This window comes from Dysidea avara, chromosome 3, assembly GCF_963678975.1.
Source record: "Dysidea avara chromosome 3, odDysAvar1.4, whole genome shotgun sequence".
Taxonomy (NCBI): Eukaryota; Metazoa; Porifera; class Demospongiae; order Dictyoceratida; family Dysideidae; genus Dysidea; species Dysidea avara.
The window spans coordinates 28,969,718-28,994,813 of NC_089274.1; the positions used below are offsets into that span (position 1 = coordinate 28,969,718).

At 38.9% G+C, this 25,096-nt stretch overlaps 1 protein-coding gene across 1 annotated transcript in view; it reads left to right on the top strand.

The window, feature by feature from the left end:
* The window catches only part of LOC136250630 (E3 ubiquitin-protein ligase rnf213-alpha-like), a 407,493-nt gene that overhangs the window by 300,902 nt on the left and 81,495 nt on the right, over nt 1-25,096 (top strand). The window contains exons 65-69 of the mRNA XM_066042854.1: nt 5,149-5,249; nt 5,314-5,346; nt 6,720-6,971; nt 20,180-20,282; nt 24,292-24,681. Coding sequence (XP_065898926.1) covers nt 5,149-5,249; nt 5,314-5,346; nt 6,720-6,971; nt 20,180-20,282; nt 24,292-24,681 — 879 coding nt within the window. The remainder of the gene's footprint in view (nt 1-5,148; nt 5,250-5,313; nt 5,347-6,719; nt 6,972-20,179; nt 20,283-24,291; nt 24,682-25,096) is intronic.

Here is a 25,096-nt window from a genome sequence, read left to right on the forward strand (position 1 = left end):
TCATATTTTCATTGTGCTAGCATTATGAATACAGTGCCTCATTACAGTTTTATTGTATGAGGAGGAACGAAGACAAGCCTGATTGAAGATAAAGGAAAGACAAGGCACAGAGGGAATGCACTCAACGGAACCCCAAAAGGCACATCCCACTGGTGAGTTTGTTATTGTGGCATAAAATGGTGGCCGTGTGCTACTTTGCTTGGCCTCCAGCCTTGTGACTGTAGTCAGGCTGGCTGGTAGGCAGGCACTCAGGCAGGCACGCAGGCAGGCAGGCAGGCAGACAAAAATTCAAGTTTGGTTTTTTTTTTTAATTCTGTATCCGGCCACCTATAAATGTTTTTTTTTAAAATGCTGTATTTGATGTTAGATGGACTAATATTATTCCGTAAATTTGCATAAGATGTTTTCTAGGATGATTTTTAAATGTGGCATTTTAGGCTGCACGCTTCATTTTGGGGGGATCCCTACTTAAACAGTACTACCCTATTGTTTGATATATAAAACTAAATGAATTTAAAAAATGAGAGGGAGAATAGGTATCGCTGAAAAAAGCCATGAAGCAAGGAGGTGGTAATGTAAACCACAAATCCCTATTTTAACTCTCTGTCATAAATCTTTAGTTACATGCTCTGTCATTTTGAAATGAGTTAAGATATGGATTTGTGGTTTACATAACCACCCAGCGATCCCTTCTTGTTTCATGGCTTTTTTCAGCAATTCCTAATCTCCCTATTAATATTTTCAATTTTTCATTTATCTAGTTTATGTACTTTTTATTAATCCAGTAATGGATTATGGATTTCTTTTGTTGACAACAATAAAGACTGTTGTGAACAGTGTAATTTTGCATTCTGCATAGTAATGCCGTCAACGTTTCAGTACACACATAAAACTGATCAAATTGCAATGTGCATGCAGTCTTCTAGAATTTGCATTACTAGTGCCTTTAATAGCTGTCAAGAATTGTTGTTATACACTTGACTGCATTATTAGAGTACTTACATGACTGTTCTATTAGCGTATTTACATGACTGTTCTATTAGAGTATTTAATTTTGGATAACCTGTCCATGTACAATAATCACGGAGCAAAAAAACCACCTTGCAGCAAAGTCTTCAGTGCATATTAAGCTTCCTAGACTGTACTGATTGTAAATAAGGACGATTCTATTGGCAACAAGTAGCGCACATCAGAAAACCTACCTCTGAGTGCAATCTTGTATGGCTTCTTGTGCATAATGGCATTTTGGCAAGAAAAAACAGCTAAGTTTTGGCTGCTTCCATCCAAAAACGAAATCAAAATAGGTCATGGACATGCACAATGGTCCATTCAGCAAGCCTTGCTACTTTTTATTCCAGAATTCTCATTGTAAGATATGCCTATGAAAGAATACAGTGGAACCTCAGTTATCCAAATCCCTTGGGACCTGGGGTGGTCCATAAGTCTGAAAAGTCCATATCTCTGAAACTGTGTATAATATTCTTAAAATAGCATTAAGAAAAAGTTTAAAATATACTACCCTAATAGAACAGTCACTACTCTAATAGAGCAGTCATTTCCGTAGTTTGGCTAACCGAGAATCCAGATAACTGAGGTCCAGATAACTGAGTTTCCACTGTAGTAATATTATATGAATAATAATATGAACAATGATAACATGAACAGATGGACAAATTTTAGTTTTGTCTGAAATACATGTACTGTTTCCTCTTCACTTGATACTTACTAGTGGACCTATTAGTCCGGTAGATTTAAGGTTGGACCCGGAAAAAATTCGAAGAAAGCTGATTTTGGTATCATTAGTAAGCAAATTTTTCATAAAATAACATATCCAAAATCCTCTAAAATCCACCTCGGGGAAAAATTTTTATGGCCAATTTAGTATTGAGGCATATGTGACGGGATTCGGGAAAGTGTATCTTCCACACATATCCAATTTACCAACTTTGACAACTCATAACTTCAGATTGGAAAATGGTATTGACTTGAAATTTGATCAGTAGTGAGCACCAGCATCAGTTATTAGGTGGAGAAATTTCAGGTTGATATTCACCTTGTACACTAAGTTGTGGTTTCTTTATTAAATACATTTGGTAGACCTATTTTTTGCAAATCTGGTCATTTGTGACTAACAAAAATGCATATTATCCTTAAAATATTTTCTCATAAGAAATTCATTGCAATCAATATTAGCTGTATGAAATAAGAATAAGACTGGTTATAGAAATAAAAGGTGCCTATCATGTAAGTTCTGAACAAATACATTTGTCACAATTATTGTAAACAGTTTCCTCAGCACTTCTGCAACTCTCTCCCTTGCAACTGCGCGCCACATGCTGCAACATACTTTAATCCATGATTACAATGAGAGCATAATGTTGCTACCACATGGATTTGCAGTAGAAAGCTTGCATTTATATTGTACAAATTTAAGTTAAGACTTCTGGTGCTAGTCCCATGTCTGTCATCATCAGTTGCATACAGCCTCGATCCTTCTAGTTTCCAGCTCCATTATGGTAATGAATCAAGTTACATTAAGTTCCTTCTAATGAATAGCTTGTAAATGCACATACAAGTTGTGAAAGTGTGTTGCCCTTGCAATCATTTGCACATCATTTTCTTCTTGATTAGGCCAACTTTACCGTGTTCGTTGCAGATGTTGTATCAAAGCCACTCCATGCAAGCATGCGAAAAGAGAAGATGTAATTATGACGTTACAATAGGACCTATGTGCCCAATAATGTCATCAATTTTCCAATGCTCAAATGTTTCCCAACCTCTGAAATAAAATATATACTTGCTATGTTCTGGTGCACCATGCAGGAGGACAAGAACATCAGTGTCATCAGACACAACACACTTTACTTCCTTCAATTGCAAATTGAAGTGTACATTGAACAATCAGTGTGTCAGCATCCAAATTACTCTGATGCACAACCTGACCATCATCCCTCAGATATTGGACAATCAATTGATGTTTGCTCTTTTCATTTGCAAGAAACCTTCCTGACTTTTGTATGCTTCCATAGATTCACTTGACCGAATATCTACACCTGCACATACTATAACACACCTGACAGCCCTACACACTGATTGCACACATGGAGATTCTGACATACTGATGGTCCAATGCGCACTTCAATTTTGCAATTGAAGGAAGTAGAGTGAATGTTGTAGCTGATGACAACAATGAAGTTCTTATGCTACTGGTGCATGCTGGAAGCAGAACATGACAAGTACGTACCTCTTTTCATTCAGAAGTTGTAAAACATTTGAAGATTTGGAAAAATGATGACGTTATTGGGCACATATGTAGGTCCTCTTTTCACATGCCTGGGGTGGCTGTGATACAACATCCGCAACATTTGAATAGGTTAAGTCGGCCTAATCAGCAATCAAATGATGTGCAAATGATTGAAAAGTTAATGATGGATTGTATAATGCAACAGTTGCACATGTTGAAAAAGTTGGAGTTTGATGGGAATCAGTCTGATTCATTGAGGAGTCTCAGGTATACTAAACAAAGTACATGGAAATGGTGGCATCAGAAAGTTATTACACATGCGAGCTGTGAAAGTGTGCTAACCCTTGTAGTTGGATGGAGTTTTGAGGATCAATGGTTTTAGCTGATGAAGGAAGTTATTCGTTGGAGGGAACTTAATATGGGGCTGGAAACTAGAAGGACTAAGGCTGCAACCGATGATGATAGACATGGGACCAGTCCCAGAGATCATATATGTGACTGGATTTTGGAAAAACGATCCAAATCGCACATTAGAAGTTCCGAGATAAACGGTTTTAAAGAATTGAAGCCAGCATAACTCTCCAAGGATAGCAAGCACGCGTATGAAATTTACACAAAAGATGCATCAATCTGTTACCTTTCAAGCCACTTCCAGTACTTGTAGCTGCTTGTACAGTTTCCCGCCAAATAAGATAGAAAATCTGAGCAGTTGGACGAGCGAAGTAGTATCACGAGTGCTCACAAAGGGGTGGAGGCTGGGGGGTGGCGGGGAGGGCAAAAGTTAGACCTCAAAATGGAGGCAGACCACGATTGGAGTCCAGACACGAGATTACAGGGCTGTGCTGGCTCCTTAGTGGCTGATATGTAGCAAAATCAACAGAGAACACGTCTGGCCAACATTGTAAGGCTGTCCACCAGTGAACCACTGACCCTTGCCAAGCCAGGTCCTTCACAAGGCCTGAAACCGCCATTTGAGCACTCCACACCACCCAGAAAAGACGTGTGTAAAAACCAGCCTCGTGTAGTTTGAGTAGTGCTGAGGGTCAAAACTTGTAGTACGATAGTGTAGCTATCCACTGGTGGTGTTAGTTTGATTTTGCCTGATGTGCGATTTGGATCGGTTCTGTAAAATCTGGTCACATATATTAATTTTGTACAATATAAATGCCAGCTTTCCACTGCAAATCCATGTGGTAGCAATACTATGCTCTTGTTGCAAAATAGATTATTATAGTGTTGCAAAATGTGGAGGAGAGAGTTGCAGAAGTGCTAAGGAAACTGTTTCTTATGGAAAAAATAATTTAAGGATAACACATTTTTGTTGGTCACAAACGACCCAGATTTGCAAAAATGGGTTTGCAAATGCATCCGATTGAGAAACCACAACTTAGTGTTCAAGTTGAATATCAATCTGAAATTTTCTCCACCTAATAACTGATGCTGGTGCTCACTACTGATCAAATTTCAAGTCAATACCATTTTCCAATCTGAAGTTATGAGTTGTCAAAGTTGGTAAATTGGATATGTGTGGAAGATCTACTTTCCTGAATCCAGTTACATATGCCTCAATACTAAATTGGCCATAAAAAATTGTCCCCAAGGTGGATTTTAGAGGATTTTGGATATGTTATTCTATGAAAAATTTGCTTTCTAATGATACCAAAATCAGCTTTCTTCAAATTTTTTCCGGGTTCACCTCTTTTTTCAGCTATATCTACCAGACTACTATACCCCATTGCCAAGAACCACTAGAAGGTTGTTTTGAGTTGAAGGATGCTTTTTTTCAAAGTGATTTTTAGGTGTGCATTCTATTAGGATTTTTGCAAGATCGTAACCCACCATCATAGTTCATGATATTTTGTGTATTTCTCATAATATAACTTTATATTTTGGTTTTGTTTCAGTTCTTGAAAAACCCTGATTTTAAAAGTGCAAAAACTCTTAAGCAAATAACTTCAGTACTCACCAACCTTCAGAAAAATATGAGATCATCACATTGGAAATTGTAAGTTTTCAGTGCACTAGCTTTTGATAGTAAATCATTGTACACTTTGTTTGTTGGTTTCAAGGGAGAATGCTGATCCAAACGATGAAGACAAAGAGTGAGTAAATAGTATCCACACAAAAAGCCAAGTTGTAAAAAAGAATGTAGCCTTCCAAAGCCTGTGTGGAAAAGGATATGAAATCAAAGGTCGCAGCAAAGAAATGGCTGCAATGTTGTTAATTTAATAATGTACACAGCCATTCACTGCAACTATTTCTTGGCCACTACATTAGATTTCACACCATTTTTCACTAAGACTGACATTTTTTACAGCTTGGCTATTTTTGTGTGTTTAACTTCTTATTGTGTTTAAATACCCAATAGCCAGTCATAAATGGGCTTATTTTCACCCAATTTCAATGTATATACAGATGCAACAATGATTGAAAGATAGAAGTTACAATATTATTGTATTGCAGACTTTGTTTGATCATTCGTTAAAATACTCTAATAGAGTGCAGATTTTTAAAAGACTTCTGACAGAACACACAGCAATGTTCTAAGACAATCTAGATTTTCCATTGGTAGATCTGTGAAATCATAAATTTTGCTATAAAGTATATTAAACTAGAATTTTTACTCATAATGTAGACATTAAGTGAGCTAATTCTTGACAGCAGCAGTCTCAGTGACTATTCTATTAGAGTATTTCAACCCCACGATTTTACACAAGGTTTCTTGCAACTCTGTAGTTGTCCCTGTGATTTGTTTTAAACCACAGCTTTAATGGGCAGCCTATTCACTGACTGTTCAAGTTATTCCCATAAGTGATTAAGTTATTCCTATAGAATTAGTAGTATAAAGAAGAGAATATCTAATGCCATCTTCTACTGTAAAACATGATTGTGTAGAAATTAAACAGCTTCTTTTCCACATAATGTAAGTTTAGTATTGGTTCATTTACTTGCCACAATTAAGTGTGCTGCATTGCTGCATGGTGATGAATGTTCAAGAATGTTTTACCACAAATCAGCTGGTACTGAGTGAGAATACACAATAAACAGTACTCCTTCACTGGTAGGTTACAGTATGCTTAAAGGTTTTCATGATTAATGATGCACTTTGAAATTTTGAACAATGCTCTGCCCTCTGTTAGCTGCGCATGCTATCATGTACTTGCAGTTAGGTGCAAAAAAATTTACTATGTTACACATAAAGGAATCCATTTTACTTTTATGCAATTATCATTTACAGTATTAATATGATGGTTATAAACTCTTGTTATTGAATGCCACTGAGCACATCTTGGGACAAAGTAATGTTGAGCAGTGTAGAAATCAAAGTTCTATGTTATGAACACCTCGGCCTTGGCTTCACCTCAGCCTTGGGTTGATCACAAGATATCCTGCTTGTGGTGGGGTTTAGCTATAAATATTCTGTATCTTCTCAAACCTTACACATTACAGTTATATTTTGTATAATATTTTATAGAGATGATTTCTGTGATTATTTTGATTTCATTAATCGTTGTGAAAGATTTTTCATTGAAATAATTTCTTGCTTATGTTTTGAGCACACATACGACTCTAAAAATCCAAGCCAAGATTTAATCGACTATTTGATGAGCTGTGTATATGCTGAGAGTGGCTCAACTCAACGGTTATCACCATTTTTGGATGAAGAACAAAGAGATGCAGCCCCTGTTATTAGATCATATTTGTTGAAGCTACTGATTGGTGTAAAGTAAGCACAGACTATACATATGTAATTTAACAGACCACATGCAGTACATAGTCTTATATCAGTTTTCTAATCAAATTTTATGCTAACTCATAACCTATGTGCCTACCTATGTTTTATACTTTAGCATTACAATAATTGGTCTTTAATATCCAATCACAGTTGTCTTTGAGTTTGATAATAACATTGTCCGGATAAATGTATCATATACTCTGTTCATTTAGTACACGTATTCTACTATAATGCACTTGGTGATGAAATACTCTAATTGGACAGTCATTTTTACATTCAGATAATCCAAGATGTTTGGACAACAAGAGGTCCTTATGATCGATTGTTATTATTAATTGCATTGATAAAAGCACCGACATCAAAGTACTTCTCTATTTTAAACTGTGCAATTCAGTCATACAGTTTATGCATTATAAATTTTACAGGTGTACCAGTACAGAAATATAAACTGATGTGATAATACACTGGGTCTAAACACCAACACTAATCTGATATACTTAATGATCTAGTTGTAATCAGCTGCAGTTTTACTGTAGGAAATGACAAAATGACATGGTAACCGTGCCCCCTAATCTTTTGCATAGTTCACTATGCAGCATTTTGGGTGGCACCCATCATTTAGGGGGGGAGGGACAGTACTACAATGCTATTTGATATAAAAATGAAATAAGGTTCCAGTGATAAAAAGTAGTGAGTGAAACAAGATATATGAGTGATAGTAGCTATCACAATTTATGTAGCTATGTGAGAAATCCTTACTTTGGCATTGAATAGATGGTGGTACTGTAACATGCCATTTTAGGGATTATCACACATAGCTACCATCATTCATATCTCTTCTTTCACTACTTTTTATCAGTGGAACCCTAATAACTAATTGTGCTAGTTAAATTTTTATAAGTTGTTAAAACCCAGATTTTTTTCTGCCTACATGCCTGCCTACAGTCAGCAGGCTAGAGGATAAACAATGCAATGTACAGCCATTGTTTTATGCCACAATACTTTAGTCATGTCTGACATATGCCTTTTGGTATTCCAACAACTGTCTGCACTCTGTGTCTTGCCTTCCCCTTATATGTTCAGTCATGTGACTGGATCTGTTAAAACCAGTCTATCGCCTATGTCAGCGAATTTGAGTTTTCACCAAGAACACAAAGCTACTTGAATAAACTATCTAATTTCACAATCAAGATCACCTAGACTTGAGTAGTCTGCTTTGCTGGCTGCTTTTCCCAAGCCCAGTGGTGATCCATACTTGCGGTGTGGGACCGTAATAGAGCTCTGGTCAGCCCTGGGGATGGCTGTATGGAGCTGTACAGCTCCTTGGTGTAGAATAAAGATCTGTGCTGTGAATTTCCTTTCATTTAAGCCAGTTTTGAAACCTGAATGGCCCATAACGTGGCCTATTTCATCCCTATGCATTCATTTTCAATTTTTTGAACAGCCTCTTGCCCTCCTTCCAGGCCCCCGCCTTCTCCCTTTTGGAGCTTGCTTGATACAGTCAACCTCGATTTAAAAACTATCTAAAATACTGGGAAACTTAACTGCTGGATGCTCTTGAAGGTAAGGAATTGATATACAATGTGTGAAAATTTGGTACACATAGCTTCAACCAATGACGAGTTACAACACACTAAGCACTCTCGATACTTTTAAATAGGCAATAAGACCACTTTTCCCAGACTGGGTCACAATTTTCCATGTTGACACTTTCCTTGAGGAGTGTATATAGATGCAACAAAAATATTTTAACCCATTCACAGCCAGATCCTCTGTAACCACTGGCCAAATAGCTGAATCACAACATACTAACCAACCAATACATGGAACTACTTAGTACCCATAAATTTAATGTAAACTAAGATGTTAGACTATGTTGTTTTTGTTTACATGGCAGTATATAGTAACTGCAACATAGTTATCAAACAGCAAAATCTAAATGTTTATAAATATCAGCCTGAAGAGATGATGGAATCCCAACTAACTTTTTAAGATGTCTCACACTCTAAATAACTATTCTACTTACAATGTGATCCATTTCACAGCTAGTTTCTTCCCATTTTACTGTGTGCATATGAACATGTACTTGTGTCCACCATGCCATGTCCACGATAAAGCAGCCAACTATCAACTCTACCTGTCTTCATCAATGTATAAAGCTTCTTTATTAATAATGTTTAATTACACTGCCACTCACTAAGATAATGAGTGCTGTGTTGTTAAGATCTTCATTCTTCAGCTCCTGCAAACCTTTGGTTATTGAGGAGAGGTTTGGTTAGTGCAAGGGGCCTCATCTGCCATGGTATATGGCCTAGGCAAAGTTGTATAGGACAAAAGTAGGAATTACTGTAGGTTTATCGATGCTTGGGTAATGAAAGAGTTAAGAGTAAAGAAGCATCTCTGTCCCTCTAAACTCTACAAGAGGTAAATGGGGAAACCTAGAAGATGAAGCAGATATCCTATATGTGAGACCCCTTGCTGTTTCAGACTCCTCTAAGGAGCTGCTTATGGCAGCAGTAGGTGACATGCTGACCATGCAGGTCACCACTAGGATGTGTCTTGTGGCCATTAGTTTTTTGGCCAAGTTGTGACACCATAAAACACCTGTGCACAGGTCAAAGGAGTGACAGTGTTCTCAGAGTTCTCAATATCAACTGGAGTTGAGAGTGGCACCTTGTGAAGTAGTATTAGCACTTGAATTAAGTAATAGTAGCAATATCTGGCTGATGATCTGTAGCTCAGAACAGAGAGCATCTCCTGATAGTAATCTGGATGGGAGAACGCCTCCAGTTAGCAATTTGGTTGGGAGAGCATCTCTAAATGGCAATCTGAAGTGGAGAGTATCTCCTGATGGTAATCTCAACTGGAGGGCCTCCCTTCATAGCAGTCTTCATGAGAGAGTATTTTTTGATAAAGATCTGAACTGGAGAGTTAAAAATAGTAAATTGGCTGGAACCCCTCTACTTCTTGCAGTAGCAGCTGACACAGTGAAGGAGTCCAGTCAGGCCTATAGCTGCATAACTCATGACAATAAGGTGCATATAGCAAAATCTTTCATGTAAATATGTTTCTGCATGTACATAAATATGCTTCCAAATGATTGGATGCAAGCACAGCAAAAAATATGAACATATATCTCTATTTACTCCACTGCTTAACTGCAGAACTACCACTATCAAACATACGGTAGTACAGTTTAAGTAGAGATTGCCCCAAACTTCCTCCTCTAAAAACCACCCCAAAAATATCTTAAGGGGTGAAAAGTACCTTTACAGAACAGTTTTAGTATATCTAAAGTCGAATGTAGCATTAAACCTACAAAAAAACATATGTATTGGATTTTAAAATAGCCCAAACCCAATATTATTTGGTCTGCCTGCCAGCCTGACCACAGTTGCAAGGTTAGAGGCTGAATGACACATCATATGACCACCAATTTTTGCCACAATAGCAAACTCATCAGTGGAATGTGCCTTTTGGGGGTCCGACAGGTGCTTGCCCTCTACTACGCCTTACGTTTCATTTATCTTCAATCTGCTTGTAGTCTTCTTCATGCTAGGAAACATGTTGATTTTCCATATCAACACTTAGATGCTATAAATTTAATTAAAGCACTCACACTGATAGATTACCAGTAGACAGTTAGTTGACACTGTAGCTGCAGGATAGGACCTTTATTTCGTCTTAAGATAATTTTATGATCACTAATTATACAAATACTCATAAATCCACCTTACAAACATCTTTCCAAGGCATTATCAGTGGATTTATGATTGTGCAACAAGGACCCAGATCAGCATTGGAGGCATACAAGATTGAGATATTCTAATAGAACAGTCACCGAACAACATTCAGTGTAGCTGGTTCTGTTATGAAATATTTTCAAATCTTCCTGATCCTATACATGCAATGAAGTACATTGGTCTGTTTATAAGGCTCATCTACTTGCGTAGTTATTACCAGTACCAGTATACTTAATTCAGATACACAATTTCCTTTGAAAATGCTCTCAAATTCTTCAGTTCCAACAGTATTATTCTATCATGCACGCAAATGTGAGAGAGTGCATCATGTGCTTGGTTGTCAGAACCTATCCAAACCTTTCCATTAGCAAATGCTGCAGAGAGCCATACCTATAATCTAAAGGCAGTATATAAAATATCTACAAGCAGGAATATGCATTCTATGTGAACTGTCTCAAAATTGCAGTATTTTAGCATATATATTTTTCAAAACTTTCCTTGGGGGCATGCCCCCAGATCCCCCTAGTTCCAGCATGCCTCTGCTGGAGGTGTACTTTGCACATCTACACCCAAGAGATTAGTACCTTGAGTTAGCCCCCCCCCCCCCCCCCCCGAGTTAGCCCCCCCCCCCCTTTTATATAAATCCTATATCTGCCCCTGCTTCCATACAGTAAGCACTAAAGCTACGCAATTTCTACCATTCTGTCCAGTGTTGGCTTATCCCAGTTTTGATGAAGATTTTGTCCTGGAAACTGATGCGACAGTCATGGGTCTGGGTGCCGTACTTGCACAACTTCATTCTGATGGTTTTGCTCATCCCATTGTTATGCCAGTCGTGCATTATCTCCATCACAACGCGATTATGGTATTACAAACTTAGAGACACTGGCCGTAGTTTGGGCGTTGTCTCATTTTCACTACTACCTCTATGGGCATAAGGTGACTGTGATAACTGATCACACGGCGGTTAAGGCGATCTTAGATGCACCAAACCCATCAGGACGTCATGCTTGATGGTGGACAAGAGTGTTTGGCCGAGGCATCAGAGAAGTGTCAATTGTTCACAAAGCTGGCAAAGAGAATGTTGTGGCGGACGCCTTGTCAAGAAGCCCATGTGGAGAGTCACCAGTAGAGGGTACTGGTCAAGAGGAAGTGCAACTAACCAGACACTGCTTGAGCTGCTGGAAGGCCACATCACAAGGATTGGTCCATCGAAAGTCAACATCCTTTCGAGTTAACTGGTGCAATGGATGGGCAATCTTGGCAAACTGAGGTATGAATCTTCTGTAATAGGAGGCCCACCCCTAAAAATCACTTTAGCTCTTTGATATTCTGTGGTGGAATATAGTCTCAAACAGCAGCAACCAACTTAGCATTAGGTTTGAGACCTAAAGGAGTTATGACATGTCCCAAGTACTCTACCTCCTTATATAAAAAACAGGATTAAGTTTCAATCTAACTTCTCTCAACTTCTCTAGGATAAGACGTAAGTGGTGTAAATGTTCCATGAGAGAGGGGGAGAACACCAGCAGATCATCAATGTATGCAGTCACAAATGTGGGACCATCCACTGGGTTAACAGCTGTCACGACCTGTTGCATCAACCGCTGAAACACACTGGGAGCGTTCATCAAGCCGAAAGGCGTGACTTGAAACTCAAAGAGTCCCAGAGGTGTAGTGAGGCGCGGTCTTCTCTTGTGAAGTTGAGTGTACTTTGATCTGCCAAAAACCAGCAGCAAGGTCTAGGGTTGAGAAATAGTATGATTTACCAAGTTGATCCAGGAGGTCGTCAATCCTGGGCAGTGGAAAAGTGTCAGCCTTCGTGACACTATTCAATTTGCGATAATCAACATAGAACCTGTGGTAGCCGTCCTTCTTCCTAACTAGGATAACTGGGCTTGACCACGGTGACTTGGAGGGCTGAATCACTGACATTTCCTGCATCTTCTTCGACTGCCTTGCCACCTCCACTCTGGCTGAGTATGGCATCCTGCGTGGGTGTTATCTGATGGGTTGTGCATCCCCTGTCTCAATTTCCATTCTTTTTTAAGTCTGTCTCACCCCGCTCTCCATCTAATAAAACAAACACATCATGGTGATCACAAAGAAGTTGGTGCATTAGCCTTGATGGTAAATCAATATGGCCAAAGCTCTCATCCAACTGTCTCTTCCGTTCCTGCAATTCGGTATCATCATAATTACTGTCACTACTAACCTGTCCGACTACTGCACCAACATCTGAGTCACCGTGATCTGAGGGCGCAACTTCAAGTACATCAGTCACCTGACCCAGTACTGACCCTTCTGTAAGTCTCTCTGTAAACCCAGAATCATTCTGGATTGTTATAATCACTCTACCACTAATATCTGGCTGAACAAGTGAATCGTGTATGGTCACTCCTGAGGTATCACAGCTTCCCTCTAACAGTAGTGGACCATTCTTACACTGTTCCTTGCTATCACTAACTGTCACAGCCACTCTCACAGCTTGTCCAGCTGGAAGTGTTGTAGTTCTGAGTGCTTGTACCTGTCTTGCCACTACAACTGAAGTATCAGGAGCACATGGTATCTTCCTGCCTGACCAAACATTCTGGAGGTATTCCACAATGCCCAACTGACTACACACCCCCTCTGAAAGTAATAACTGTTCATGGGGGTCAATCTTGGTATAGATGGGACTGCATAGTACTTTGCCATTACAAATGATCTCTAGATTCATTCTACCATGCAACAGAAACTCTTTCCTATCATAAGTCCGAAGTACACGGTCTGGCTTCTTGAAATCACGTTTCTTCAACCTTGTTGCTGCTGCCACCTTCTTAAACAGCTCACCACCCATAATGGTGATGTCCACCAGTGTCTATTATACCCGAGGTGGGAACACCCTGTACCTGGACATTAACATACTGAGGCTTACTGCCCTTGTCGTTGACCCTAGCAGTATCCACACTGCTATCAGAATCTGAATACAGAAATGCATGTGGATCCGCTGGCCTGCGAACAATTGAGCCATTCTTGTTTGGCCTCGTAGTTACTTGACTACTACCCCACTGCTTTCTGTTTCCTTACTTTTACTCTGCTTACAGTACTTTGCTATATGGTCTAGTTGGTTACACAAATAGTATCGCTGCTGATATCTAGGATTACCATTATTACCACTATTCACCTGACTACCACCTCCAGTCTGCATTCTACTTTTCTGACTGGGCTTAAAAGACTTAACTTTAGTGGACTTGTCATCATATCTCCCCTTGTTAGTAAAGCCAATTTGGGACCTGCTGTAGTTGTGCCGCTTCTTCAGTTCGGCTTGACGCTGTTCTTCGTTCTTGGCAGCCATACACAACTCCTTATACGACATAGCTCCCGAGACTCTGGCACTCCTTAAGATATCCAAACGCAACCCCTCTTGCAGTTGACCATACAGCATGGTTTCTTTAGTCTCCCTACCAAGCTTGTCATTGCCAAAGGCAATGTGGAAGGCTTTCTCCAATCGGCATATATAGCCAGCCACTGTTTCATTATCAGTCTGCACTGTATGTCGGTAATCCTGACCTGCAAGCACCTTGCTGCAGGGGTCTAAATGCTCTCTCAAGTTATGGACTGCCATTTTAAAATCACTATATAGTCTCGTCATCTCCTAAAAGGTTTCATTCAGTTCTCTCAAGTGCCCAGCCAATTGTATTAGCTTCTCCTCAGGTGTCCACCCATTCCATCATGAAGCCAAATTAAGTCCTGGCAGCTAATCATCCAACCGCACTGATGGATCTTCACCGTTAAACAAATCGATAGGTGGTGCGCAACCACGCCTAGTATCCTTATGTCGTTGCTTCTCCAAAACTGACACAGTCACCGATGACATAGAGTCATCATCTGAAGAACTGGGAGTTCTCTGCCGCTTCTGTGCAGCTAGCTGGGCTTTCAGCACTGCAATCTGTTTGTCCTTAGCTACCACCATTGTATCAAATTCCTCAATTTGCCCACAACTCATCTTCCACAGTTCTTTGATTCGTGCCTTCTTCTGTTAAAGTGCTTGTGTGATTTCTTGTAGTTGCACCTGCAGTGTATCCCTCTCGGTAGTAATATCCGCCACAGTCTGGCACAGTGTTTCCATCTCATCAGGCTCATCATCACCCAACTCCTCACTCACTGGAGTGTTCACTTTCATGTTCAACCACGTGACTTCAGTCGTGGATGCTGCCACTGGGACAGTCAAGAACTCTCCTTCTTTGTCCCATAACACAAATGCGGCTTAAGTCGAGTACTCCGCGAATACCACCTGAATATTACTAGGATCGTGACCTTCGTCACTCAGTTTGCCCTCGACCATCAACCTCTGGTCGTTGATTGAGCCCAATACTGATATGCCTAACGCTAGGCCTAATCGACGCAGCTGGCCAGCTGTTATGCACGTCAAATTGAACAGGAGTCGCACGGGAGTTCTACTTGGAGCTGACGTGTTATCAACTACGTTGCTGCCTTCTGCCATACTCGCGTCCATTCACCAATAAATAAAACACAGTTTTGAAATAGAGGAAAAAACTCACGTGACCTAAGCTTTCTTGCTACTAAGAGTCGGAGATAAAGTCTTGACACCTTGCTGGCTGTCTTCCTGTATTCCACGGGTACCAAAAAAATCGTCAAAATCACTGATCAGCCTGTTTCTTATCTCAGTAGGGCCTCCACTGTTGCCCAGGACCCGGCGTTGTACTTGAATACCCATCCCATAGCAAGCACCACGCGATTCACTATGACTCCAATTAATGTACCAGCCCGACTAATAATAATTGACGCGCATGCGTACAACTGTACATAAGTGCGTATAAATAGTGTACAGTTAACAACTACTGTTACGCTTGTATGGTTAATGATCAACAGAAAAGTTGCCTATTAGGATACTCCCAGGCAGACAGAGCCCTTGTACACCTACCAACCCCAACCCCAACCACAATCAGTGTGGTGGGAAATCAGGCACTATATGGTGCTGAAGAAAGAAGAGTGGATGGTTTTTACAGTGTATGTATACAGGTGAGTGAAGTAAATTAAGCAATAGTTATTGTTTTGGCTCCCTATGACAAGTGGAATTTCTCACGTTGACACTATTATTTAAGTTCGTCTGTTTTAATAACAAGATATAGCAGCTGGAGAAAACACAAAACAAGATGTAGCTGCTGCTAAAGTGCCTTACAGTAGTTGCACAACTCGTGAATATTCTTCCTCTACAGCTTGTCCCAACTGCACTTCACGATTAACGGTGGGAGTGATCACTCGTGGTGCAAGTTCATTAATTCATGGCGTGACGAGCAGTTGGATTCTTACAGTCCTCTGCTCACTAATATAACCAGATTGCGCATATGCAAATTTCGAACTTTGCTTGTGTCATTCGAAGAATGCACCCTTCGAACCATTGAACAAATACAGTACATTCATTTATGCACTAATTTAATCAAACTTGGTATCACAATTCACCTTTAAATCCCACTTAAGTGTATTGAATCCAAATAATGTGTTTGCATTTTTTGGTAGCTTTTGTGGATAAAAATGAAGAAAAACAAAGAGATTAATCCATTTTTAGGCTTGTATCTTGGGAATTTCTGGTGCATTTATGCTCAAATTTGGTGTGTGGACTACTGAAGGTGGAGAGCACTTACCTAGTAAAAATCATTTTGTTTAGTAAAGGCAGCATGGAACTATGTATGCATGAATATTGCATTAGGGGAATTGACATAGTGGAATATTAACATGAACGACATATTCATATGCAATTGCAGTCAATACACACACACACACACACACACACACACACACGCACACACACACACACACACACACACACTGTGCTGGTTATGCACTATGAGTACATTACATGTGCTATTGTTAGGAGGTTGTCCCATTGGTGGTTGTGTGTGCCCCGGGTCTAGTAGTAGTAATAATAATTGATTGTGGGATTGAAGTGGTTGTGCCATTGATTGGTTGGTGGTTGAACTAGTGATACTCACGCTGCTGTTACTCATTATTGATGTTGTTTATTAATGGTTTGCAACTATAGTATTTTGTATCATTGTTCTCAGCTGTTTGGGATGCTACATTTGAGTTATTCTGTGATGTGCATTAATTAGACTTTCAAAAACAATTTAAACTCCATGGATTTGTTGGTGCTGTGAATTATGTCATCTCATCCTTGCTGTTCCTGTAATGGAAAAAATGCAGTTTGTAAGTGTTGCAGCTGTGTTCATGCTAGAAGACCTTGTACAACCTGTTTACCTTTTAAGGAAGGGCATTGTTGCAATACTTTGTCCAGTTGACAAACTTCTGTCTCAAGTAAGTACGCCCAAACATTGCCAGCTACGCCCTTGAATAATGATGGTGGCCTAGTAGCGTCCGCCCATCTCACTGCTGTTGAAAATAAAACTAATTTTGACTCTGTTCATTGCCATGCTAATATCATCAATGCTTCCTGTTCATCAAGCCTGCACGCCATTTCTGGAGGCTCCAGTATTGACGACCCTACCTCAAAGTCTAAATGGGATCAGTTTGACCAATTAATGCTCAAGGCCTATGGAACAACTCCATCAAGATCTTCAGGGTTTGTTTCTGATGGACCTTGGTACAATCGCTGGAAACAAATAATACAACATTCAGGAAATCATTATGTTTAACCAGGTGGATATGTTGGTCGTAAGTATGTTAATTTTCTGTGTAGTGAAATACGACATCTAGCAGTTGGTAATTACCCCTCTGAGCATTTACTGACAATGGGTGCTGTGATTTTACAACGTGACCGTATAGTTCGTAAGGGGCGTGACATTCGCAGACTACTTGAACGACGTATGGAAATGTGGTTAGATGAGAAATATGATTTGTTGGTACAAGAAGCTGATCGTTGCAATATTTCCCTAAGAGTTTCAAAGGGCTCTTTTGATGATGATGTAGTTGCTAGAATATTTAGTCGACTAATGTTATAAGGCAAACTAAAAGCAGCAGTTCGGTTTACCACTGAAAGATTGAAGGGTAGTGTTCTCCACCCAACTGATACTGTTAATGACTCCACAACTGTTATGGATGCTTTACGGGCAAAGCACCCTAATCCTTCACCTCCTTGTACTTCTGCTTTGCTTAGTTGTGAGAATCTACCTCAGTTTGAAGATGTTGGAAGTTACTGGGCATCACATTGCCCGAAGAATTCAAGGCAGTACTGGCCCTTCTGGATCTGATGCCAATTATTAGCATAATGTTCCTCTCGGATATGGCTCTCATAGTGGGAGAATGAGAGATATTTTGGCTTCTCTTGTTCGTAGAATATCAAATAATATTGTTCCTTGGGGTGATATCCAGGCCTTAATGGCTAATCGACTGATAGCACTTGACAAATGTCCTGGAGTTTGTCCAATCGGAGTTGGAGAGTCTTTGCATCGAATTGTAAGAAAAACTAACTGTTTTGCTACTCTTTGATCTAGAGGTGTCCTGTGGTGTGGATCAACTTTCTGCAGGTGTAAATCGTGGTATAGAAGGTGTAATCCATGTAGTTAATGAACTGTATATGGCTCATCATAACTTACCTACTGGTTGGGGATTTCTCTTGGTTGATGCTAAGAATGTATTTAACAGTTTGAATCATGCTGCGATGCTCTGGAATGTGTGAGTGCTTTGGCCTTGTTGTTCTTGTTTTGTGTTTAATACATATCAGTGCTGGGGAACATTGTTGGTCAGCGGCTCAATTGAATTTTTATTTAGTAAAGAGGGTGTCACTCAAGGAGATCCTCTGTCTATGTTTCTGTATGCTGTGGGCACTTTGCCTCTTATTCAATCACTGAAGGATCCTACTTTGTGTACCCAATTATGGTACACTGATGATGCTGCAGCTTGTTGTGATCTCTGTAGTGTTCGTAAGTGGTTTAATAAATTATTGGAACTGGGTCCTAAATTTGAGTACTACCCTAATCCAGAGAAGTGTTACCTTGTTGTTGATAATTCCTTTGTAGATGCTGCTAAACTTTACTTTGATGATTTGGGGGTGCAGGTTGTTAATCATCATCACTATTTGGGTGGCTTTATTGGTAATGTGTCTGCTAAGAATGCATTTGTGAAGGCTAAAGCAGATAAATGGTCTGAAGATGTCCGTTGCCTTTCTCGTGTTGCTGTTTCACAACCACAAGCTGCTAATACTGCCTTAACTAAATCTCTTCAACATAAGTGGAACTTTGTTTTAAGAACTAGTCCAGATAGTGGTGATATGTTTTGTTCTCTTGAATCCACTATTTTTTCTGTTTTCTGCCACCGGAGCACCAGTTATTTTTTCTCCCTGTCAAATGTGGTGGTCTTGGTATTTCATCAGCATAATTATGTTGTTGCTCCAATTTTGTATACCACATCAAGAAACTCCACCAAGTGCACTGTTGACACTGTCATTAGCCACTCATCATTTGAGATTGCTGTTCATGGAACTACTGTATACTCTGCTAGATCCGATTATGTCAAGTTATGTGAGCAACACCATGACCAATTTTATGCAAACGTTCTTCAACAATTTGATTCTTTTCATCAACAATCTATTCAACATGCTCGTGATAACACAATGTCAGTTTGGCTATCTGTTGTACCTGTTGAACAGAATCATTTAGACTTAACTGCTCAAGAATTTCGTGATGCCCTACCAGTGAGGTATTGAAACCTCTGTTGGCCTTGCGATAGCTGTGGCTCTCCTTCAACTTTGTATCACCTCCTTACTTGTAAAAAGGGTGGCTTAATTGTTAAGCGCCACAATGAGGTTCGTGACTGTATTGGAGATATGTCTTCATTAGCTTGGGACAGGTTATTAAGGAACCTATTGTAAAAGAATCTACGTGTGATGAAAATCAGAGTGCCTTTATTGCTGATCTTGGTGTACGTGGTGTGTGAAAGTCAGTCCGAGGCATTGTTTGACATGTGTTGTTGACACTGACGCCCGTTCTTAGTTGTCTCACTGCCCACAATCTGTACTGATCTCTGCAGAAAACGAGAAGAAAGGGAAAGTATTCTTTGGCTTGTAGTGACCATAGGGCAAGCTATACTCCACTTTGTTTTTCTGTGAATGGTCTTTGTGGCCCAGAGACAGGAAGTATTCTGAATCACCTGGCATATTGCCTTTCATTGAAATGGGAGCAAAGTTCAGCAGAAGTTATGGGATGGATCCGTGCTCAATTAGATCTTACGTGCCACTGGAATGTGTATCTGTGGATCTCGCACCAAGTGGAGATCCATTGGACTTGATGATGGTGCTGCAATTACTTTGGACTAAATTATTAATCTGTTTGTGTTTATTTTGTGTGTGTATGTATATAGCTATAACTAATAATTAATAATAGTAGTAGTAGTAATAATAATAATAATAATAATAATTCATGTTTTTTTATATTATGCAATTTACCCATTAATTGTGTTTAATACTCATACTCATACATATTATTATATGTTCTGTAGGGCAGATACTACAGATAGCCTAAAAGATTATTTTGATGAGTCTAGGAAGCATGCTGAAAATAATGATAAAGATTTCTATGTTCTATGCATTCAATGTTTTGAGGTATGTACACTATACGTTCATGACTACCATTAAGTATGCTGTATTTACATGAAAATGAACATAGTATGTAATACCAGTGAAATTGTATCATGAAAATATTATCAAAGTTTCATGAATTTATTATAGCATTTTCAATAGTGCATAGTCAAGATCAGTTCGTGGATGAAGCCTGTCCTCATGTACATAATGAAATTTGAAGATCATATATCATTTGAAGAATTGGCAGTGAAGAATGAGCTATCAAACAGTACAGTCATACTGTTTAGTAGGGTTACCCCAAAGGGATGCACGCCGCTGCATCTAAAAACCATCGTGGAAATATCATATGCAGAGAAAATCACCTTTATGGAATAGTCTTACTCCATTCTGCATCAATTAAAACCAGGAAAACACTTACAGGCATCTAGATATTAATTTTTTAAGTCACCATAGCTTGAAATTTCGTCTGCCTGCCTGACCAGGCTAGAGGCCAAATGAAGCAGTGCCATTTTATGCCACCGCAACAAACTCACTGGTGGGATTTTCCTTTTGTAGTTCCGACAAATGTTTGCCTTCTGTGCTTTGCCATTCCTTTATCTTAAATTAAATGGTTGTCTTCTTCTTCATGCCAGGAAACCATACCAAGGTGTTAACTTTCCATGTTGACACTTTCCTTGAAGGAACATATCCACAAAACTATTCGAGGTGCTTAACCTTAATGGACTGTAGTATCACGGCTAGCAGCAAAGCTGAACTTTTAAAACAATTGCCACGTCCCTTAAATGATCAGAGCTAACCACAAAAACGATATAGCTCTGTAGGAAAGCAAGGGATTGTACCATTCCCACTAGCTTGATTTACTGCATAGCTGAATAGATATTCTAATACAGCAGTCACAGCAACGCATGTCATAGCTATGCTCTAACAAAACATTTAACAAACTAGTGCAATAAAAATTATGTTAAAAATGAAGTAGGCTTCCAAACAATAAAAGTAGTGATTATGGTAGCTATGTGGGAAAATCCCTAGCTACTTGGCATTGTAGCAATGAGGGAAAATCCCTACTTGACACTAGTATTAATTCATTAATGTCATAGAATTAAAATCCTAGCATTAGACTTTCAGGGTACAGTGGAAAATCTGTTATCTATATCCCTGAGAATCATGATGGGTTCAGAATTCAGATAACTGTAAATTGTAACTCTAAAATAACCATAATAGCACTCAAACAGAGTAACCAACTACTCTTGTATGATCAATTCCTTAATTGGTTGCATGGAATTCTGGGGTCCAGTAAGTTACTGTATGAATGAACATGGCCTGTTGTATGTATTGCATCTAGCAGGCACCAGCTAGAGTTAGCACATGCACAGTCATTAACACATGATCACTATTCATTATCTTGGTGTGTACAATGAGATGGAGTGTCCAACCCAAAACTTAATGTGCTGTAAGTATAACAATTAATCTTAGGGAACCCGTCTTAACATCATGCACCCCTACCTATCCCACATCTATGAATGGACAGTTCTTGGTACATATCCAAGCAAGCCTGAATACACATACCTGATAGAAGCTATAGTCACTAGGAACACGTGTTTTATGAGGTAGTAAAGCACTATGTAGTAGGGCTGTACAGATTCCACTTTTTACCAATACTTCAATTACCAAGTATTCACCTGGTAAGTATCTGCAAGTATAGTACTGATACCAAATACCCTGTGGTAGCTACTTATTTGCTGCACATATTTATTATACACATGGTTGTGTATTAACAGTATTTCATGGTATAGTTTTTACATAATTATGTGACTGGATATAACCATATGGGTGCAAAAGCCTAAACTGAAATAACATCAGCATGAAATTACTGCACTATCAGATTACTAACAATTTCCTCATCAAACTTGCCTTCAACTTGTCAGGTCTGCTTTGATAGATGGTTTCCTGGTGAACTACACCAAATGTCTGTACAGGCCTGTGAACACCAGGGACATACTTTAGCTGCCTTTGACAGGCCTTTTTATGGTTTGGTACCTTCGATTACCACCCTCATCCATTTTGTAATCTATCTATTGCCCACTCTGCCACTCCCAGCTTCTGTCCCTTTTGAGGACTTGTGCTTCAGCAACACTGGTGAAAAACTCATCTAAAATGGTGGGAAACTCTATAAGGATTATCTTGTCCACCAGATGCTCTCAAAAGTCATGAATGACTCTATTATTGGTGAAAAATCCATATGCGTATATTACTGCCAGGGCTAGTGAGCTACAATGCTTTATATAATTATTTTCTGTGCATGTTCCCATATGGCCAATATTCAGTCACAATTCAATCAACCTAGCTACAAAGAAAGAAGTCACTGAAATGCAAGCTAGTTCAGTAGTTAGTCCGTGCTCTACTGCTTTAGTTTGAGAAGAAATGATAGATGATGGTACTCAGAAAAACAAATGAACTGCTACCTGATTGTTCTATTAGAGTTATTGATTGTTCTATTAGAGTATGCTGATCATTCACTTGGATGAACATTTTACAGAGAGGTTTTAGAATAGATCGGTAATTTTGCTGGTATTATGCTTTATGCTTTCAGGCACCCATTGAGCCCTGTAAAACAAGAAAGTACAAACAGACATTGTTATATTCTTGCATGTGATAAGAATCAGTATCTGCAGCAATATAATGGCTGATTCCGATACTTACTAGCTTGCAGTTATCTACCTGCTTGACTACAATCAAAACAATGGTGGTTAATTGATGCATCACACAACTTCTAATCCTCGTCGTGTCATAGTAACAAACTTACTTGTGATATGTGGCTTTTGGCACTGCTTTGAGTATCCACTTGCACTTTGTTGTTTCACTGATTTTGTCATTATAATCTTTATTCAAAGAATATATTATGTTGTATGTGTGCTTGTGTTTGTGTATGTATGTATGTACGTATATATGTATTCATGCATAGTACTGTATAATATAAATAGTACTCTTTGTGGGAAGATCAAATGTGGAAGAATGCTTTATATCATAAAGTAGAGAACATAGCCAAAATTAGTAAAAAGATGGTTACTTTTATTATTAATAATTAGTATAGAAGCATACCTTTTGTTGTTCGATTATTGCTTAATATGTCTAGTGTTATTAAAGTGGGTGCGCGCCTGGTTTACTGAAATTGTTTTCGTAAAAAACGTGTGTGTGTGTGTGTGTGTACCTATCTACCTACCTATCTACCTATCTATGTTTGTCCGTATGCACCCACATGAGCAAAATCGTTAAATAATGGTAAAAACAGCTTTTACGTAAGGAGTAAAAGTGAAATGAAGTCTGTATTAAACTTCTGCACAGGTGACCTTTGCTCTGAGGTGGTTTCTTTTCGGTGGACTGAAATACGGGTGTGGCGATTTTGTGAACTACCTTCCCTTTGAGGTTTTCAGGCATTTAACAACTGAAAAACAATGGTGCAGGCCTTGTACACTACCAGGAATAGCCTATCGTTTCGAGTTGAAAGGGGGCGTATCCCTTACGTACATGAACGAAAATGAAGAGTAGCTTTGAGTCTTTGTCAAGAGAATTTGTGAAAAAAACATGATAGTCAAACTATAAAACAGTTTAGAAGATACTTCTGTGCGTAATATGTTGGTAAATGCAGTTTGTTTAACAAACGCTTCCTTAGCAGTGCATAGCAATGTAATTGAACGAATTACGGAAATTTCATGAATTACAAAATACGAGAATTAGCTAATAATATTATTGCACAACCCAAAACTACCCTATTGTAAAATAGTGATACATAGTTGGTTAATTCATAGTAGTATATACTATCTATGGTTAATTCCAGATGAGTTAGCTAGCTGCATGGTGCCTGGTTTTTAGAAGTAGCACAATATCAACTTGTTTTTTCCATTAATGCAAAAGTTTACTAATGACAAATTATGCTACAGTGATTCTCCCTTGTTTAAACACTTTTTACTATGTAGTAATTCCTGGTAGCCTAATTTTCCTTACATGTGTGTATGTTACCTTTCTTTTACAGGATGAACATTACAAAAGTGTGGTCAGATATAATGAAACTAAAGAAGTGGCTGAGAAATGTCTGTATCTTCTGAAAAATAATTTTGATAAATCATGTTCAATATTTTCAGTGGAAAAAATTAAAGCAGTTGCTGCAGTTCGTTATTGTTTGTCTCAGCTTGCTGATACTCTTTCTCAATTACTGCAAAATGAAAATGAAAAAGCACTTACTAAAGATTGGAAGGAAGTTGTTGAGTACATTCAAGGAAAGTTTACTTTACTGGAAGCAAAATATCCTGCTGAATACTTCATAAAGTACATTGTAAGACAATACGGTATTGAAGTCTTTAGTACATTGAGGATATCTTATCCTTGGATTGTTCCAGAACAACTTGATAGCAAGAAACCAAAGGTACACATATCTGATTTATGCATTATGTTTCATTGTATATATGTGACTGTCTCTGGGAAAACCAGTCTTATAGCCCGTTCAAAAAAATCAAGAAATTCCAGTTTTAAATATTCAGAGTGTTGTAACTTGCCAATGGTGGTAGCTACGCATGCCAAATTTTCACACATTTTACAACAATTTATTACCTTCCAGATCATCCACTGAAGAAGTAGTCAACAGCTAAGTTTCCCACCATTTTAGATAGTTTTTAAACCAAGGTTGGCTGTATCAGGCAAGCTTCAAAAGGGGTGGGAGGTGGGCAAGATGCTGTTTAAAAATTGAAGAGGAATGTTTCGGGATGAATTAGGCCAAGTTATGGGCCATTCAGGGCTCAAAACTGGCTAAAATGACAGCACAGGTCATTGTCCAATACCAC